Source organism: Ostrinia nubilalis, chromosome 22, assembly GCF_963855985.1.
Source record: "Ostrinia nubilalis chromosome 22, ilOstNubi1.1, whole genome shotgun sequence".
NCBI lineage: Eukaryota > Metazoa > Arthropoda > Insecta > Lepidoptera > Crambidae > Ostrinia > Ostrinia nubilalis.
The window spans coordinates 6,673,785-6,695,380 of NC_087109.1; the positions used below are offsets into that span (position 1 = coordinate 6,673,785).

The window sequence follows — 21,596 nt, forward strand, 5'->3', positions numbered from 1 at the left end:
TATCGCATTTGCAATCGCCAGTCTAGCACCATGGGCGTACCCAGCTTCTGGCTTAGCCCTAGGCCAGGAGCTGGGTAGATTTTTTATGTCAGATGGTTTGACTTAGTTCCTTCAAAGGGACTTCCAGGGGGCTGTCACCCCTATGGGTACGCCCGTGTCTAGAACCAGTGCTGCAGTGGCGCCAACTGGCGAGCGCAATTAAGGAAACCCTCGTTGCTTCTCTCTCTCTCTCATTGTACTCAAATTCACATCACCAGTGGTGCTATAACTCAAGCAGCGCTCCCCGCAGGGCTGGTGGGGCTGCAGAACATGGGCAACACGTGCTACATGAACGCGGCGCTGCAGGCGCTCAGCAACACCGCGCCGCTGACGTCATACTTCCTGCAGTGCGCACCGCGGTTACACTTTTATCGAGACATTTTATAAGCCCATACATTTGTCGTCTAAATCGTCGATAAGATTTTATCTTTGCGCGTATCCTAGCCCGGCTGGAGGCTCATGCTAGGCTAGCGGTTGACTTTCTTAATTGCGCTCACCAGTTGGCAACACTAACCAGTTATAAGACTTTTTCGACAGTGGTGCCAGACTGTTGATTGCAAATGCGATAGTGCTGCTGCTTCAGCGCTCATCACTTGGTGTGACTGTCTTAGCGACAAGCAAGTAACAGAACCTCACTCGCCAGTGGCGCCACCTGGCGAGCGCAATTACTAAGGAAACCCTCGTTGCTTCTCTCTCACTCCCTCACCCTCCCCTCTATCTCTCTCTCTCAAGTCCCCCCCACCAGTGGTGCTATAACTCAAGCAGCGCTCCCCGCAGGGCTGGTGGGGCTTCAGAACATGGGCAACACGTGCTACATGAACGCGGCGCTGCAGGCGCTCAGCAACACCGCGCCGCTGACGTCATACTTCCTGGAGTACGCCGCCGCGGTTACACTTTTATCGAGACATTTTATAAGCCCATACATTTGTCATGTAAAATAGTCGACAAGATTTTATCATGGCGCGTATCCTAGCACGGCTGAGGGCTCATTCCCCGCGGTTGAAATAAAATGTAATGAGGGTTTCCTTAGTTGTTGGCGCCATTACCGAGTAAGGTCCTATTACTTGCTTCTGCATAAGACAGTGGAAGCACAGAAGCTGTTGACTATCGCAATAGCAATCGCCAGTCTAGCACCATGGGCGTACCCAGCTTCTGGCTTAGCCCTAGGCCAGGAGCTGGGTAGATTTTTTATGTCAGATGGTTTGACTTAGTTCCTTCAAAGGGACTTCCAGGGGGCTGTCACCCCTCTGGGTACGCCCGTGTCTAGAACCAGTGCGCCAGTGGCGCCAACTGGCGAGCGCAATTAAGGAAACCCTCGTTGCTTTTCTCTCTCTCTCATTGTACTCAAATCCCCACCACCAGTGGTGCTATAACTCAAGCAGCGCTCCCCGCAGGGCTGGTGGGGCTTCAGAACATGGGCAACACGTGCTACATGAACGCAGCGCTGCAGGCGCTCAGCAACACCGCGCCGCTGACGTCATACTTCCTGGAGTGCGCCGCCGCCGTCTCCGTGCTGGCCGCGGATAAGAAACCGGGTCTAAGTCGGTAAGCACAAAATAATACATGTTTTTGTCCAATCTCATTATTTTTTTAGCCATGTGCGTAGAATAGAACCATAAAAAATTGGTATATTTTTCGAAACTTTTGGTCCTTCGAGCCGGATAATTTTGCTTGATATTGCTCGTAGCAGCTCAGATTTGTTTCGCATTACATAAAACACTCACTCAAGTGGTTTCATTGGCATCTGCCATCTACCCTCCATGATGATGCCATAAAAGGTAGCTAAGTGAGAAATAACCACCCACAAGGTGGACCGACGACATCATAAAGGTAGCAGGAAGGCGTTGGACGCAGGCCGCTACCAACCGGGCAGCATGGAAAGCATTGGGGGAGGCCTATGTTCAGCAGTGGCCGTCCTATGGCTGAGATGATGATGATGATATAATTGTTTTTTAGCCGTGATCTTCTTATAGAACCATAAAAAATAGGTATATTTCACGAAACTTTTTGGTCCTTCGAGCCGGATAATTTTGCTTGATATTGCTCGTAGCAGCTCAGATTTGTTTCGCATTACATAAAACACTCACTCAAGTGGTTTCATTGGCATCTGCCATCTACCCTCTGTGAGAAATAACCACCCACAAGGTGGACCGACGACATCATAAAGGTAGCAGGAAGGCGCTGGACGCAGGCCGCTACCAACCGGGCAGCATGGAAAGCATTGGGGGAGGCCTATGTTCAGCAGTGGCCGTCCTATGGCTGAGATGATGATGATGATATAATTGTTTTTTAGCCGTGTGCTTCTTATAGAACCATAAAAAATAGGTCTATTTCTCGAAACTAGTTGGTCCTTCGAGCCGGATAATTTTGTTTGATATTGCTCGTAGCAGCTCAGATTTGTTTCGCATTACATAAAACACTCACTCAAGTGGTTTCATGGCCATCTACCCCTATGATGATGCCATAGGAGGTGGCTAAGTGAGAAACATGCAAACATCAGGCCTCCTCAACCCGTCTGGCCAGCCATCTAAATTACAGAGGGTCGTTTTTCTGCGTTTTTCCGGTTTAAGAAATACATAGTTACTTAGCCAGTTGCAATCATTATGATTAACTTTGTTTTCTTTTTTCCAGAGCCTACCAGAAGTTAATAAAAGAAATGTGGAGTAGAAAAACCAGAGGCTACGTTGTACCAAACGGTATACTATATGGTATTAGAAATGTAAGTATTTTTAGACACCATTAACAATTCCCAGACATTATCTAAAAACGATTTATCACAGTTTGAAAATAATTACTTTTCAATTAAATCTTATAATTTTAGATGGCTGTACAATTATTTTTCCTTTTTTTCTAATGTTTGAAAAAATCTAACGGATTTCGTTTCATCATCATCATCATTTCAGCCACAGGACGTCCACTGCTGAACATAGGCCTCTCCCAATGATTTCCACTTCGCCCGGTTGGTAGCGAGCGGCCTGCATCCTGCGTGGATTTCGTTTAGACAATTGTATAGTATACTAGCGCCCGCCCGCGACTTCGTAAGTGTGGATCCTGTTTACCCCCTCAGGGGTGGACTTTCGTAAAATCCGTTCTTAGTGAGAGCACCTACGTTCTAAAAGGAGTCCCTATGCAAAATTTGACACTCCTATCACTTGAAGTTTCTGAGATTTCGTGATGTGTGAGTGAGTCAGAGTTGGATAAACTCACAGGCAAGTTCTCATGTAACTGGCCGTTTGGTGTAGTGGTTCGAAACGGACTACTATTCCGGAGGTAGCGGGTTCGATTCCCGCACAGTACAAACATTTGTGTGCATGAACATATTTGTTTGTACTGGACTGGGTGTTTTCTATGTATAATAAGTATGTATTTACAAAAAAAAGTATTTAAGTATGTTTATATCCGTTGTCTAGTACACATAGTACAAGCTTTGCTTAGTTTGGGACTAGAAGCGCAGTGTAAAATGTCTAAGGATATTTATTTATTTATTATTTATTTATTTAATTAATTGGTTCAGGTCCACCCAATGTTCCGCGGCTACCACCAGCACGACACACAGGAGTTCCTTCGCTGCTTCATGGACCAGCTGCACGAGGAACTGAAAGAGCCTGTAAGTTATCATCATCATCAACTAATAGACGTAAACCTTTGTCAAGGAACGCCACAGAATTAAATTTGAATATTTTAGGGAGGTTTCAGACTAACGGGACTATTCCCGATGCATCCTGTGTAGCCAGGATCCACAGCTTGACCGCCAATAAAAACCCAACCAGTGTAGGTCAAGTTTGGGATTAGCGTTTTTTCAAAAACTTGACGTGTTCGCTCGAACCAGTAGTTGTGCCTCTCGTGCTTATACTTATGAGTTTAAAAGCGCTTCAACCCTCGTTCGAGTTGCGCATGTGCAAAAAAAGATACGCCTATACGCGACAAGATACGCTTTTAAAAACGATCTTAACCGCGCGTTAAAAACGCTGGTCTAAAACCGCCCTTATATTCAACCCTGCTTCGATTTTTGGAGAACTATTTAAGCCAGTATTTTCAAGGCAACGAAGTTTCTACTCAAGACGAGCTACGGAACGAAAACAAGGGCCTATCTAATCTATGGAATGGCCAGTGTTTAAGATTTCGTTTAGAATTTTATTTTATTACACACACGATTTTAATTATTTCTGGACCTTAATATATGGCAATAAGGTTTAAATTTCTGTGCGAACCATGCCCCAATAAGGGTGAAAATTGTTCCAGGTGTGGGATGGCACGGCCGAGGACAAGCTAGGCTCGGACGCGGACGGCGACCACCAGGAAAATAGGAATATCCACGTCAGGCGACGCGCTGCTTCTTCTGGAGGTAATGAGGGCTATCGTTTTAGCGCTCACCAGTTAGCGCCACTGTAGAGTAAGGTCCTGTCACTTGCTAGTAGCGAAGACAGTGGCGCCAACTGGTGAGCGCTAAAGTGGTAGGAGGACTATCGCATTTGCACTCATCAAGATGGCGCCATTGTAGAGTAACGTCCTGTCAATCGCCAGGGGTGCCAACTGTTAAGTATAAAAACGATAGCCCTCATTAAATACTTTATTGCGAATTAAGTGTACATTGACTCTTCATCATGATCATCATTGTGCTTATCATGAGTTTACGTTAGGTGTGCTCGCTAGCGAGTGCGTCAAAATAATCTTTTAGTTTTTGAAAGTAGCCGCTAGGGGCGCTGTACAACAGTACAATCTGTCATACAATTCATGGTAAGCACACAGGTCATTTATGTGCACACGGAGTTCCCTTGTGCTTCATCGAGAAGGCATCCTGCTAAAAGTGCCCTAAGGGAAAAGCTGCAGCTGTAAGATTAGTTTGCTCGCTTCGTGCCCCACTAAGCATGACCAAAGCGAAGTGCGATTTTTTGTGGATATGCTCGAAAACTACCTGCCCCATTATTAGTCTCGCGGTCCTGCATGCAGGTTTGCTATTCAATGCATTTTCCAGTCGCAATAAAATAAAGTACCCATAAACAGGTTATTAGGTTTTATATCTCCATTCAGTATTTAACCCCTTGACTACCACCTGCTATGTTAGTTAAGTAGCTGCTATTACGAGTTCGAAAAAATGTTCCAACCTTCTCACCTTGCCCCAAACTACACTGCGCCTGTAGCTTGGTGTAATAAAGCTAAATGTTTTTCCTTTGCAGCGAGTGACGCGCCTCTGTTCCCGCGAATGAGGCGGAAGTCTCCAGCGCCATCTTCTTACAGCGAGTCGAGAGCCGATGGTTACTTGAGGTAACATTTTTGTTTTTTTTTAATCAATTGTTCATTACTAAATTGGTTTTCAATCCTGTAATTTAGATAACTTTAGTACTGTTTTTCGTAAGAAAGAACCCATTCCCGTTGTCTGTGTCGCCACCACTGACATAGACTGGTATGTATGGATACCTAGTTGATGCCACCGTTTCAGCGTTCACTATTTGGCGCGACTAGAGTGGCGCCACTGTAGACTAAGATCTTGTCATTTGCTAAAGTCTGGTCGCTGAGCACGTAGAATTTTGTCCAATGACCCCAAGTTACCCATCCTTATCGCTCGCGCGTAATTATATTGCTGTCGCGACTGTGCAACGGGCGCCCGCAGTAAGTGTGCGAGCGCGACAGCAATATAATTACGCGCGAGTGATAACTTGGGGTCATTGGACAAAATTCTACGTGCTCAGGGACCAGACTATAGTGGCGCCAACAAGTAACCATGGAGTGCAAATACGATATCTTATAATACTTGCATTTTTCCTAGTAGGTAGTAAGGTAGCGCTGGACACAAGCCGCTACCAACCGCGCGATATGGATATAATTTGGGTAGGCCTATGTTCAGCAGCGGACGTCCTGTGGCTGAAATGATGATGATGATGAGGATTAGCTTAGTACTTTCTGCACTTTTCCACGTTGAATTTGTTTTTAAATAATATTTGTTGTTCCCTAGGGTGGCGGGGCAAGAGGCAACGCGGCACCGTCGTTCCGCTAGCTTTGCTGGTACGCAGCATCTGGCCTACAGCGTGATGACTGCGCTCAACGGGACAGTGGGTAAGATAACATTATCTCGAAATTAAATAAAAAATATCCTTGGACATTTTACACTGCGCTTCTAGTCCCAAACTAAGCAAAGCTTGTACCTATGGGCACTAGATAACGGATATAAACATACTTAAATACTTTTTTTTTTTGTAAATACATACATATATTATACATAGAAAACACCCAGTCCAATACAAACAAATATGTTCATGCACACAAATGTTTGTACTGTGCGGGAATCGAACCCGCAACCTCTGGAAAAGTAGTCCGTTTCGAACCACTACACCAAACGGCCGACTGAAATAAGCTTAAAGCTCTTTAAAAGAATTACTGAAATCTGATTAATCGCTACCAGTGGCCCAAGGTGGTCGTGGTCATATGGCTCGCGACCGATTTCGTCGGGAAGAGGAGAAATCTATTCTTGAAGAACGAAAAAAGAAATACTTTAGGTACATGAAAAAATAAAAGACAATTAACTTGATGTTTATTATGAAATGCAACTCCTATTTAAACTTGTATCAGTAGATATTTGTAAAAAAATATTATCCCAGAGAGATTCAAACCCGATGATTATAAAAAAAATAGACTGCACTATTATGTAAATAAATTAGTTGTTATTTATTTACTATTACTAAACCGCAGGTCCAGATTCAACGCAGCGTGACAATATCGGCTCAGAATCGGAGCTCTCTTGCTCAAGCGAAGCCGAGGAGCGCTACGAGACGTGCTCGAGTGGAGCCAGCGACGCGCCCGATACAAGGCCCGAGCGAACGCAGTGAGTTTATACCTCTACCTTATTCGCAAACCATTGTAAACCTGCTGATTCAAAGAGGTACACAGCGCAATCAATTACCTCTATCTCACTTAGATTGTAAAACTGCACTTAGGACGCAGTGAGTTTATACCTCTATCTTCTATCTCACTAACATGCCTCATCATCACATACCATTCTAAAACAGCAGATGCTGTGAGTTTATACGTTTATCTCATTCATATATAAGCCATTTTAAACTTGCGTAAACAGTGAGATTTTACCTCTGTCTCACTCACAAAGCATTTTAATCCTGCAGACGCAGTGGCTTTATACCTCCTTTCTCTTTCACCTCTATCGCACTCGCATGCCATTGGTTATTTGCCTTTAAGCTTATACTTGTACCTCACTCACATTTCACATTTCATTTTCAACTATTGTAGTGAGTTTATACCTCTATCTCACATGAGTGAACTCACGGCTTTAAAATTGATTATGAAATCAATTTTAAAGCCGTGAGTTGCATATGCAGTGAGTTTATACATTGCTTCGCAGCAAACCGCAGCCAGTCGCGTGTGGTAGCGGCGACGGCGGTTCCAGCGGCGTAAGATACAGGAGCGTGATATCCGACGTGTTTGACGGGAAGCTGCTGTCTTCTGTGCAGTGCCTCATCTGCGATAGGGTGAGTGAAATTAAATACTTCCTTGCTTTTTGCATGCTGGCTTTGTCATAGAGTATTAGGTGTTGTTATTAGGCCCGATTAGAGATGTGCCGAGTCAGACTGACTCGAGTACTGTGTGCCTACCATGAGTTTACGTTAGGTGTGCTCGCTAGCGACTGCGTAAAAAAATGACATTTAAATGTATGACATATTGTGCAGCGCCCCTAGCGGCTACTTTCAAAAAATAAAATCTTCATATAATTTTTTGACGTATTCGCTAGCGAGCTCACCTAACGTAAACTCATGGTAGGCACACTGACTCGAATACCTAGCAGGTACTCACGTACTCGAGTATGTAAAATTCTGTATTCGGATCCATAATACTCGAATACAGATTTCCAGTACTAACGGTATTCGAATACTATGTCCTACTTTAATAGCAAACTTATACGGCGTACAGTCGAATTTTGCATGACAATAATCTGTTATTATTTACATTAAATACTTCCCTATCGTTCATACATGATTTGTGATGAAATATTAAAAATTGTCTTCAAAAGAAAACTGCAAAGTTCGATTCAAAAAGTACTCGAATCCATTGAAGTATTCGAATACTCGTGCCAGTACTCGAATACTTGACCGAGTCTTCCGACTCGAGTCCTAACTCGATTCTTTTATTAACGAATACCAAAAATAGCCGACTCGGCACATCACTAGGCCCGATTTCTACCAAGGCTGAGCGGAGCGGAGAATTGTTTTGCATAACCAATCAGATTTCCTCAACAATGAAAAATCTGATTGATTTTTCAAATCACATCTTCGCTCCGCTCTTTGTGGAAACCGGGCCTACATTGCGCGTGAATCAAGATGCCGCTTTAGCGTCCTTATGGCAGGTGTATAATCTCTTCGTTGAACGTCAACTTTTAAAAAGATAATAGACATACTGTTATGTCGTTTCAAGTGAAACTGGTTCCCTGAATGCACATGGGTTACACTTCGCATTATAGGAACTATTTTCAATATTATGATTGGATTGGATCGCAACGATCGCGGTGTGCGATAGAACATTGAGCGCACTTTTCCTTGGTTTTAATCTAGTCTAGCATAAGCTTTAATGATACCGCCACTTCTCAGTACCAGCCTATATGTTGTCCTGAAGTGGTGGTAGGGCAAGCTACGACGTGTATAAGTGCCCTGGAAACGGCCTATGTACTGAATAAAGCTTTGACTTGTGTTGAGAAAAATAATTACATTTTATTTTATTCTATAAAACAGTGACGGCCAAGAGGTCGACCGCGGTCTACCGGTCGTCCGCGAAGACTATTTTGGTAGCCCGCGTGAGTTAAATAAACTGAACAGAATGATTGAAAATGAAAAATGTGAAATAAAACATTTCTATCATCAAAACTACACCTTGCAGTCGACCGCAAGAAATATTTTCGTGCATAGTAGACCTCACAAGTCAAAAGTTTGGCCACACCTGCTATAGAATCAACGTTTGTGACAGGTATCAACGCGCGTGGAGACCTTCCAAGACCTGTCCCTGCCTATTCCATCAAGAGAGCACCTGGCCGTCATCCGCTGCCAGCAACCGCTGCTGGCCCACGCCACTCATGGCTCGCAGGAGTCGTGGGTGAGTCCGGTTTGTACTTTATATGTTAACTAGATTAACTCTTAGACTTTAGATATTATAGTTAATATTCCTTCGTAATAGATAAACAACCACGAGCTGTCAAACGAAACCGATTTTGGATGACACTGGATGTCATTTGTGTGTCAGTGTCAGGATTATTTCACTGTTTTGTACAATAGATCAATCGCTGAACCAGTCACCACGTTTCTGAAGCACTATTTTTCATAAACATCCTCGTTGTCACTCACGTAAAATCTGAAAATATCTCAGAGTTCAAATTTTCAACATGCTAATAAGTGCCTCCGAACTGTCAAATTGTTGCAAAAAACGGTTCTGTTTAACGTAACGGCGACGACATCACGCATCTCTTTTATCACACAGTGTTGCTGCTAGTGACATCTCGCTCGCTCAGTTTTTTGTTTCTCTATTCCGCCAGGTAACTTTTACCACAGAATAATAATAAGTACTACGTACAGAAGTTTTACTTCGCGAAGGTATTTAAACAAATGTATGCTCAATGTCATTAACAATATGGTGTAATTTAGCCTGTCTCAAGAGTCAAGCACCATTTTGTTGACAAACGTCAGTGATCGGCACTGCGCCGAAGCTATAGGGCTGACTTCGGTAAAATGATGTGACGTGAGGTGCCAAACTGCGGAAAATGGCGGAGGAAATACATGATTTAGCATGAATTATCATGAATAATATTAACTACTTATTTACCTCTCAGGCAGGAGAAGGCAACTTAAAAAAGTACATTCTGTGTTTTTATTATTATTTAGGCAGTTAAATACTGCACAGTATTTACTACACCATTTTCTTTATTTTCTTCCATCATACACAAGGATACGCGTGCGTGAGTCAATGTTCGCTCGTGTGTGAGGCCTTGTCGAATAGTATCATGTAGGTGGGCCATCGTGCGTGTTTTGTTTTCGATGTAAACTCGCGGAGATGAACAGGCCTGCTTTTACTGAGTAACAGCCTGACCCAACTATGTGCGCTTGCCACTCGCCGTACGTCTTGAAACACGTCACGCGCATGCGCTGTTCATATTATTATTCAATACAGATACGCGTGTTTACGCCCGCGCGAGTTGTAGCGGATACCCTTAATTTATACCAACCACGTCCTGTGGAGAAAAAATCTAGCCTGATATGACTCCATCAGGTGAAATATAAGGCAAGAGCTTCCATTTGTGAAGAAAAAAAAACGTTAGACTGTGTCTAAAAACCGTGGTGTGCATGTGTAGTAGAGCGCAGTCATTGGTGGATATCCCTATCCTTATGATTGAAGATCAATACAAAGTGTTGGTTTCATGATGTTTTTTTTACCAACTGTACACAAGAAGGTCGTTTCTAATCTTATCTTTTATACCTTATAGGAAAAAGTGACGCCGTCGAATCTTAAAATGAATAATACGTACTGATTATTACGTTCATCCAGGCAGGTTGACGTTATATTTTGTGCAGGTGTGGTGGCTGCTGAGCTGGCTGCGGTCGTGGTTCTACGGGCCGGTGGTGTCGCTGCAGGACTGCCTCGCCGCCTTCTTTAGCGCGGATGAGCTCAAAGGAGACAATATGTACAGGTAATATATGTTTAACCTTTTTTGTTTGTTCCATCATGCTGTTTTTTAGGTTTCTAATTAATTTTTGTAACATAAATATAAATATCCCTGGACATTTTACACTGCGCTTCTAGTCCCAAACTAAGCAAAGCTTGTAAGTACTATGGGTACTAGACAACGGATATAAACATACTTAAATACTTTTTTTTTGTAAATACATACTTATTATAGATAGAAAACACCCAGTCCAATACAAACAAATATATTCATGCACACATTAATGTTTGTACTGTGCGGGAATCGAACCCGCTACCTCCGGAATAGTAGTCCATTTCGAACCACTACACCAAACGGCCAAGATATTTGTTTTTATTCCGTTCAACAAAAGTAAACGCTGTTTATGTTATATCATGTCATGGAAACTATTTATTTTGGCCTGTGACACTCGACGCAATTAAGCTTTGTGTCGGATGGCCACGCTTAGATTCATCTTCGGACGTCTATGGTTATAAGTGTATTTGTTTTCTAAAGGTGAGCGCGGCATAACAAGTGTGTCAAGTTTCTAGTATTGAATGAAAAATCACGAGCAATCCAATTGCAAATTATTATGTCGCCCGCGACGTACCAATCTCAAAACACCTACCAATCTAATCTGAACAAAAGGCCTGTTGGCATTGTATTCAACAGGTGGTAACATTCAATTACCTTACGTTATTGTTGTCCTGAACTGTTGCACCTAACTAATGAATACTGTATCAAAAAAGTGTTTCTTCAATCACAAATGTTTCCAGTTGTTCCCGCTGCAACAAGCTGCGCAACGGCGTCAAGATGTCTGGCGTGGTGCGCCTGCCAGAAGTTCTGTGTGTGCACCTGAAACGATTCCGCCACGAACTCATGTTCAGTGCTAAGGTGGCCGCGCGCGTGTCTTTCCCGCTACGGGGACTGGACATGGCGCCCTACACGCACAAGGGTAAGTACGGAACGCTATGGGCCCGTACGGGGTGTAACTGGCCCGTACGGGGCCACTACGGGACGCATACAAGTGCCACATCTAAAGCGCTTCCGCCACGAGCTACACAACAAAGCACAACGGTGAGTACGGGGCGCAAGGACCCGTACGGGGCCCCTAGGGAATGTACGGGGTGCTACGGGTCCGTACGGGTCCCCTAGGGACCGTAACAGAGCTGCCTGCAACGGGCGCAACATCTGAAACGATTCCGCCACGAACTCATGTTCAGCGCTAAGGTGGCCGCGCGCGTGTCTTTCCCTCTACGGGGACTGGACATGGCGCCCTACACGCACAAGGGTATATAATATACTATGTTCAAATAATATATAACGGCATATTGTTCTTTTCAACCGAATGTCGTTCACTGCTGGACAAAAGCCAGTAGACCATGGGGGACCATAGATTTCCGCAACAACCGGTCGACCTGCGCTGCCCGCATCCAAGTGCTTCTCGCGACCCTTACTAAATCGCCGGTCTACGGAGTGGGAGGCGAGCCTGCCTACACTTCGTTTTCCAGTAAGGTTTCCGTAGTCGTCACTTGAGAATTTTTTAATTTTTGTCCAAACGGCTATCAATCTGTAGGATATGTGGACTATTTTGGCTCGTCTACGGGTCTCCTTATGTCTTATTTGATCACGTAGGGCAATTTTGATGTTTCTATATGTGAAACCTACGTCATATGTCAGTATAATATGTATTAAAATAAATATGTATAAATAATATAATCTCATTCCAGATTGCACGTCAAAAATAACCCGCTACGAGCTATGCGCGGTGATCTGCCACGCGGGCACCGCGGGCGGTGGACACTATACGTGCGTCGCACGCAACGGGCGAGGCTGGTACACATTTGACGACCAGAGCGTGGTGCCGCTGCCACCTGCACAGCTAGCAAGCGCTGAAGCCTACGTGCTGTTTTATAGGTGAGCTTGACGCTACATGTGAGTCACGTGAGAGCATGACGCCGCTTGTGAGTCACGCGTGGCACTATAGGTGTGTCAGCAACGGATGCGGCTGGTACACCTTTGACGACCAGATCTTGGTGCCGCTGCCACCTGCACAGCTAGCGAGTGCTGAGGCCTACGTGCTGTTCTATTGGTGAGCTTGACGCTACATGTGAGTCACGTGAGAGCATGACGCCGCTTGTGAGTCACGCTTGACACTATAGGTGTGTTAGCAGCGGATGGTAAACCTTCGACGACCAGATTGTAGTGCCGCTGCCACCTGCACAGCTAGCGAGTGCTGAGGCCTACGTGCTGTTTTATAGGTGAGCTTGACGCCACTTGTGAGTCACGCTTGACACTATAGGTGTGTTAGCAGCAGATGGTAAACCTTAGACGACCAAAGCGTGGTGCCGCTGCCGCCTGCACAGCTAGCAAGCGCTGAAGCCTACGTGCTGTTTTATAGGTGAGCTTGACGCCACATATCAGTCATGTGGCACTACAGGTGTGTAAGCAGCAGATGGTAAACCTTCGACGACCAGAGCGTGGTGCCGCTGCCACCTGCACAGCTAGCGAGCGCTGAGGCCTACGTGCTGTTTTATAGGTGAGCTTGACGCCACATGTGAGTCACGTGACAGCATGACGCCGCTTGTGAGTCACGCTTGACACTAGGTGTGTTAGCAGCGGATGGTAAACCTTAGACGACCAAAGCGTGGTGCCGCTGTCGCCTACACAGCTAGCAAGTGCTGAGGCCTACGTGCTGTTTTATAGGTGAGCTTGACGCCACATGTGAGTCACGTGAGAGCATGACGCCACTTGTGAGTCACGCTTGACACTATAGGTGTGTCAGCAACGGATGGTAAACCTTCGACGACCAGAGCGTGGTGCCTCTACCGCCTGCACAGCTAGCAAGCGCTGAAGCCTACGTGCTGTTCTATCACCTATAGAAGCTTGACGCAACTTGTGTGTCAGTGACTGGAGCGTGGCGCCACAGATGAGTCACGCGTGACACCCGAGTATCGTCAGTGACACGCGATACTAAAATAAACGCGACTTAATACGTATGCGTGTGGTATAAGCGTGGTTGACAAGACCTTATTGTCATCATTATTTACCATCAGATGTGATAGTCATAAGAAATGGAACATTGGAAGTAAGTTCTTATTGATTAAATACTTAGCTCCAAATCACGTTCATCTCATTAAGATCATACTCATACAATTTATTTTATTATTTTGTTCACAGGAAAGTGAACCCACAAATGACAGTGTTGCGGCAAAAAGCAGCAGAGATCCTGGAGTCCACAAATGTTGAACCCAACGACATCAAATTCTACATTTCTAAGCAGTGGATCAACAAGTGAGTTAATTAATTTTTAGATCTCATTATAGGCCTTATAGAAACTCTAAGTTGCACAGCGGGCTATGCTCGGTGTTTCTTTATGAAATCGAAACGATAAGGAGATTCGTTGACGAACTGAAGTCGCTGACATAACCCGATTGATTAGCAAGTTGAAGTGATAAAGGGTACAGCACGCAACTGATAGAGCAGTAAGCAATGCAAGCCACGTAACGCTTGCCGTTGCCGTGCGTGTGACAAGGCGGACAGATTTATTAATTTAAATACTTTATTGCACAAATATCGTACAAAAAGTGGACTTACGTAGTTAAAAGCATTCTCCGCCAGTCAACCTTTGGGTCATGCAGAAAGCTGTGAATGACAGTAACAGATGACATTTTCAAGATGGCAGAAAGGTGCTAGATGCAGGCAGCTTCCAAATGGCCAATTTAGAATGATTGGGGAGGTCTATCAAGTTCAGCAGTAGACGTCCTATTACTGAAATGATGATGAAATGTCTCTTATAAACTATTACTTATGTCCATAGATTCAACACATGGGCGGAACCAGGCCCCATAGACAACGGCGATTTCGTCTGCTGGCACGGCGGCGTGCGGCCCGACCGAGCGCAGCATTTACACCATCTAGCGGCTGTCGTGCCGCAACCGCTGTGGGAGTTCCTCTACGCACAGTGAGTACACTACCTTAGTAATATCCGGCTCGAAGGACCAGTGTTAAGGGTCCTAGACTCTTATGCAACAGGAACTTTGCTAGTTCGCGCTTAATATCCGCTGAATTGCCCAGACGGCCTCGTCCGGAGATACACAAAGAAATCATAGCGGCTATGGTAGTTCCTCTATGCTCAGTGAGTAGACTATATTCTCTGCTTGTGTTGTCTATGCCGACCATAGACAACGGTGACTTTGTCTGCTGGCACACCGGCGTGCGGCCCGACCGCGCGCAGCATTTACACCTCTTAGCGGCTGTCGTGCCGCAACCGCTGTGGGAGTTCCTCTACGCACAGTGAGTAGACTGTTATCTGGCTCAAAGGACCAGTGTTATACAACATGTAAAAATTGCTAGTTTGTAAAAGCTCTTCCTGCACCATCTAGTCGCTTTTATGCCGCAGCCAATGTGGTAGTTTCTCTACACCCAGTGCGTAGAATAATGTGCTTGCATATCGGGCATTATCCGGCTCGAAGGACCAGTGTCTAGGAGACAACGTATAGGTATATAAATATTGCTAGTTCACGCCTGATATAGAGGGCCTGGGAGTTCCTCTACATACAGTAAGTAGACTGTGCTTGTTTGTCTATGCCATAGCATTTACACCGCGCGCAGCATTTACACCATTTAGCGGTTGTAGTGCCGCAGCTGCTGTGGGAATTCCTCTACGCACAGTGAGTAAATTTGTGTATGTCTATACCGAGCCATGGACATCGATAAGAAAATAAAGAAAATGGTGTACTAAATACTGTGCAGTATTTAACTGCCTAAATAATAATAAAAACACAGAATGTACTTTTTTAAGTTGCCTCAAGACACTGAGAGTTAAATAAGTGGTTAATATTATTCATGATAATTCTTGCTAAATCATGTATTTCCTCCGCCATTTTCCGCAGTTTGGCACCTCACGTCACATCATTTTACCGAAGTCAGCCCTATAGCTTCGGCGCAGTGCCGATCACTGACGTTTGTCAACAAAATGGTGCTTGACTCTTGAGACAGGCTAAATTACGCCATGTTGTTAATGACATTGAGCATACATTTTTTTAAATACCTTCGCGAAGTAAAACTACGCGAAGGTATTTAAAAAAATTATTCTGTGATATTACGCCCATTATCGCACCGATAAGATACCTTAATATTACAACTCTAACGTCTAAATTGGCCTTTGGTGGCGCCTTTTTGGCACAAAAATATGCGTGTGTATAGTTTTAAGTCCTTTGTTCTGTTTTTTTATTTTTTCTTTTTGTGTCGAATAAAGTTTTTCATATTCTTAATTACTGCAGCTTTGGCGGCGGGCCGGCATTGTCTCACGCACACGAGTGCGGCGTATGCGCACGGGCCGCGCAGCGTCTTCGCGCGAGGCGGGCGCGCGAACTAGCGGCTTTCTGCGACCTGCACGCTATATTCCAGGTGAGAAGGAGTTTGTTTTAAATTATTTTGTTATTATGGCTGCGTGCGGGCTGTAAATGTCGCCAGCGACAAGTAAAGAAACACGATTATTTATTTCTCTTCCTGTTTCTCAATAATTCAATTACACATTTTATATTCATAGAACCGAAACAAAAAATGCCGTAGATTTTGTGGTTAGGGTGACAATAAAAATATTTGACCAGGGGTTCCCTAAGTGACCTGAGATCCAACCAAATACCTTTAAAAGAGGCCCCGCCCCATCTGTGTAATTAAGTGTTAAAAAACCTGCGACCGCTGAGAGAATGCATTCCAGACTACTCGATACGATCAATAAATAAGTAATATGGACTGGAGGAGGGGGCGCGGATTCTTTTTTATGGCAGAAAGGGCGCGTCTCAAATAAGGAACTCTCCTGCTTTAGATAAACCATGTTAATGGTGTTAGCGTAACTTAAAACAACCAAAAAGGTACTGAACCTGGCTGGGGACCTCGTGACCTGGTCTTACTTGGGTAGACCACAGAAGACGGTTCATAAACAAAAGTATTGTATAGTTGAATGCCATACTCAAAAGGCAAGTAATTTTGCCAACTTAACCAACCAAATAAATGTTGACATTTCAGGAGCAAGAGCGTCCTCGCGCGATATACGCGATCAGCATGCACTGGTTCCGGCAATGGCAGGCCTTTGTCAGGAACAAGACGCAGCAACCGCCGCCGCCGGTCGATAACACGGGGATAGTTACCAAACAGGTGCTTATTGCTATAGACTTAAGACTTACAATTAGTTAGCGGGATATACGCGATCAGCATGCACTGGTTCCGGCAGGCAGGCCTTCGTCGCCGGTCGATAACACGGGGATAGTCACCAAACAGGTACTTATTGCTATAGACTCTAGACTTAAAATCGTATGCACTGGCTAAGGCAGTGGCAGGCCTTCGTCGCCGGTCGATAACACGGGGATAGTTACCAAACAGGTACTTATTGCTGTAGACTCAAGACTTAAAATAGAATGCACTGGTTCCGGCAGTGGCAGGCCTTCGTCGCCGGTCGATAACACGGGGATAGTTACCAAACAGGTGCTTATTGCTATAGACTCTAGACTTAAAATCGTATGCACTGGCTAAGGCAGTGGCAGGCCTTCGTCGCCGGTCGATAACACGGGGATAGTCACCAAACAGGTGCTTATTGCTATAGACTCTAGACTTAAAATCGTATGCACTGGCTAAGGCAGTGGCAGGCCTTCGTTGCCGGTTGATAACACGGGAATAGACACCAAACAGGTACTTATTACTATAGACTTAAGACTTAAAATAGAATGCACTGGTTCCGGCAGTAGCAGGCCTTCGTCGCCTGTCGATAACACGGGGATAGTCACCAAACAGGTACTTATTGCTATAGACTTAAGACTTAAAGTAGAATGCACTGGTTCCGGCAGGCAGGCCTTCGTCGCCGGTCGATAACACGGGGATAGTTACCAAACAGGTACTTATTGCTATAGACTTAAGACTTAGAATAGAATGCACTGGTTCCGGCAATGGCAGGCCTTCGTCGCCGGTTGATAACACGGGGATAGTTACCAAACAGGTACTTATTGCTATAGACTTAAGACTTAGAATAGAATGCACTGGTTCCGGCAATGGCAGGCCTTCGTCGCCGGTTGATAACACGGGGATAGTTACCAAACAGGTACTTATTGCTATAGACTCTAGACTTAAAATCGTATGCACTGGCTCCGGCAGTAGCAGGCCTTCGTCGCCGGTCGATAACACGGGTATAGTCACCAAACAAGTACTTATTGCTATAGACTTAAGACTTAGAATCAGTTAGCTGGATATACGCGATCAGCATGCATTGGTTCCGACAATGGCAGGCCTTTGTCAGGAACAAGACGCAGCAGCCGCCGCCGCCGGTCGATAACACGAGAATAGACACCAAACAGGTACTTATTACTATAGACTTAAGACTTATAATCAGGTCTCTGTCGTAAGCCGCAGCAGCCGCCGCCGCCGGTTGATAACACGGGCATCGTTACCAAACAGGTTGGTTTGAAACAAGAATTGTGGTGGTGGTGGTGGTAAGATCCACACTCTTGTTGCCACCTGCTGCAACCTATCTGGATTATTTTCAGATAACATAAGATAAATTAGTGTAATGAGCAGATTCTATAGTCTATCCAATATAGCTTGATTAGAATGACGGCTGTCAAACGAATGTGACTAGTGCTGGGTATGTTTCGTACGGTTCACATAGATGTATCGATAAGTTTTCGAAAAAATGATAAAAAAAAATGCACCCAATTTTTCTTCATATCTTTATTCATAAAAATGACAATTATGATTTAAATTTAAAGACAGTAAAATTTAAAATTCATGTCAAGGGTGTACAACCTAAGTCGTAGTCATTATCATCAGTGTTCTTCAGTGGTTTTTTCCTCTCGCTAGAGGGCGGTGGGCATCTCTTCTAGAGCAACGGTGCTATGAATACCCAAAAAATTACCGGTGATTGATTTCCAATGTTTGATTATTTAAGAATGAAATGTTTTTTGGTTTTTAATAGTGAACATTTAGAAAAACGTATAACTTGACTTAAATATGTTAAAAAATTAGTTTTAATTTAATATGACATTTGTCGAAATGTCCCAACACTAACATTTTTGTAACTCGAGATAACCTTGTAGAGACGTCGTTAATACTCTAGCTTGATTTTAATAATTTCGAATTACTACTTATTGATGTAATTTAACGCTGCATTTACACGAAATTAACATTTTTATTGGAAGCACTGTCGTCGAAAATATTGTTTGTAGGTCAGACGTGAATTATTTCTTGTCCGCCAATTTTTAGCTCTCATTGATCGCTACTACAAAGTTATGTCGTTACTTTTGATGGCAGCTGTCATTCTAATCAAGCTATATTGGATAGACTATAAGAATTATCAACAAACCTAAATTCTAAAATGTAGTTGAACGACAATAACGACATGTCGGCGCCATAGTTAAAATGGCTTCCATATGGCTCTTTTACGTATCGTTTGCTTTCTTTTCTATTCCTTTATATGATATCTTATGTTACTTGTGACGATTTTGTAAAAATTACAATAAATTGTTTCGATATCATATTTTGTTGATAAGTATATTTTTATGTTTCAAATACTCTTTCCAGGAGAACGACGGCAACACAACGTACCTCCTAAAACAGGGCTCCGACCACGCGCAACTCAGCGAAGAGCTTTGGAGGTTCTTCACCGACATCTACGGCGGCGGGCCCGAGGTGCGTCTCAAGTGCCCCACCCCCGCCGTGCCAGCCGCCACCCTCGACGCCCACAAACCCTTCGACCGCCGGCTGTCGCGGAAATACTCCGAATCCGACAAGGAAGAATATTGCACCAAATCCACCTCGGAAATGAACATCCGAGACACGATACACACCGAACTGCAGAAAAATCAATCTCTTCAAAACATCAACCGAAGATACAAGGCCAAAGCGACGGCCGATTCCGACGAAGATATCAACTACAGACATTTTCAATACAAACGCCATGAACCGAACGGTAATTATCAAGATTCTGACGAAGAAATGGACGTCAGCCCTCCGCAAAGCTACGTTAACGTAGTCAGAATGGAAAACGGCGTCGACAGTTCGGATCACGACGCAAACGACAACCCGGTGAAAGTTACGGACAAAGTTACCGACGCCGATCTACCTAATTTGGACAGCATATCGCTGAAAGCGAAACCTAAACGCGGCAAAGTGAGAAGAATGAAAAGTCGGACAGTGAAATGATTCTTTCTTGCCTTCCAGTTTGTGCACAGGCTGAGGCAGAAAGTCGCTTCTCACCACGTCTAAAGTGCCGCTGTGAAAGCCGAGGATACACTAGCGGACAAAACGACCGAAAAATGTCCCGATGTGTTGCCGTGCAATATTACACGCGTTTACGCGATGAAACATTTTCAAACACCGCGGGACATTGTTTGACACTCGGATTCTCTTGTCCATAGTGTATCCAAAGCTTTAGTCAAGTCGATAGTGTTGTGATGTGTGCGTCGATATTCAATGAGTTTGCCAAAGCCATTATAAATATATCGATAAGAAATGCGATTAAATTTTCGATACTGCTATCGGTCTATCGCTCTTTTTTTGTTTCTCAACGATATCGAAACGTCACTGTGCTACTCGATGGAGATACTATCGATGGTTTTCAACACTAGCGTGAACTGAACATTCCTCTGTGACTGTTGTTTAGTGCATTTATGGTTGAGCCTAACTGGACTCCTCTTATTACGAATGGATATTTTTCTAAAACCATATTATACTATAACCTGCGGCCTGCAGGCCCACTCCGGGAGGGTGTTAGTATTTTTAGTACAATTTTAATTTAGTTCAAATTCAAGTCTAGATAAATTAGATACTTGAATAACGATGTTATCCTGAATAATCACCAAACTGTATATTTACAATATTGATGTATATCTTGTAAAATTACGATAAAGTTTACCGTCACTTGTCTGTGTATAGTAAATTCATGTATAGGATGACTATGTTTCTGACTGCATTTTTTTCGTTTTCTGTTTTACCATGTGGATTAGGTTATTTATTTTGTTATTTCTGGTTCTAAGTCTATGTGTTACTTGTTAATGGATTGATCAGCAATAAAAAATATATTTCACCGATATTGACTGCATATTTTTTTTACTATCACACCAATACTCACTCTACCTACCCCAAGTATTTATAAACGTAGTAATCGTATAGGTTCAACAGGTCAAAACTCTTGTGCCAGATTCAATGAATGACTTAATTAAAATGGACTTTGTTATTATTAAAAAATAAACAGATAAAATTAAAATTTATTAGCGATAAGAGTCGCATCTCAAACTATTTTATATATTTTTCAAGTTATTTATAGATAATATGTATCAGAAAAACTAAGCAACTAAGGCTCTGTTCACACTGAGTCGTCTTGCAAGAAATTTCCTCAGTATTAGTTTAGAAAAGTGGCATTAGATTAGCTCTCGTAAGTATTTTTGGAGTGTAAACTATGGTTAATGTAAAAGACAATAACTTAAAAAATATTTTCGTGTCATATTATGATTACAGAGGGTAATTTGAACGAAATTAAATAAACAAAATGATGTTCAAAATATTTATTACTGAAGACCATATTACATCATGTTATTACAAACCAGGTACAATGTTTATAGTTTAATTATTAACTTTAACCTGCGAGGGGTACTTACATTGTTTGTACGTACAAACACTCGAAAAGATGGACCTGGCCAGGAAATTAACCCATTTAAGATCACTTATATCGATTATAGATTATAGTCTTTGTGCGAATTCTTTAGGCCATTTGATTAAAGTAGAAAAACCTGCGAAGTTGTATCTTACCAGCGGTTCTCAACCTTTTTAAACAGGTACCAAAGATTTATTCTGGGACCACGACATAATGCAACAGGGCACAGTGGATCGAAATGGC

General features: G+C 43.6%; 1 protein-coding gene across 1 annotated transcript; it reads left to right on the forward strand.

Moving 5' to 3' along the window:
- The first annotated feature begins 30 nt into the window (after positions 1-30).
- On the forward strand, positions 31-20,280 carry LOC135083042 (ubiquitin carboxyl-terminal hydrolase 20). Its single transcript, XM_063977806.1, has 21 exons — positions 31-74; positions 258-398; positions 683-926; positions 1,307-1,584; positions 2,671-2,758; positions 3,554-3,646; positions 4,282-4,384; positions 5,217-5,304; positions 5,993-6,093; positions 6,727-6,859; positions 7,391-7,517; positions 9,004-9,129; positions 10,599-10,714; positions 11,485-11,663; positions 12,439-12,625; positions 13,170-13,247; positions 13,889-14,002; positions 14,529-14,672; positions 15,994-16,120; positions 16,742-16,870; positions 19,283-20,280. Exons 1-21 carry the CDS (start codon positions 31-33, stop codon positions 19,901-19,903), a joined length of 3,261 nt encoding a protein of 1,086 aa, XP_063833876.1. The 3' UTR covers positions 19,904-20,280.
- Positions 20,281-21,596: the final 1,316 nt, after the last annotated feature.

Excerpts from the sequence above, each read along its gene's own strand:
- LOC135083042 (XM_063977806.1), top strand. The coding sequence starts at position 31 with ATGGGCGTACCCAGCTTCTGGCTTAGCCCTAGGCCAGGAGCTGG. Across the intron at positions 1,585-2,670 it reads AAGAAACCGGGTCTAAGTCG|AGCCTACCAGAAGTTAATAA; the intron begins GTAAGCACAAAA and ends TCTTTTTTCCAG. Across the intron at positions 6,094-6,726 it reads TGCGCTCAACGGGACAGTGG|GTCCAGATTCAACGCAGCGT; the intron begins GTAAGATAACAT and ends ACTAAACCGCAG.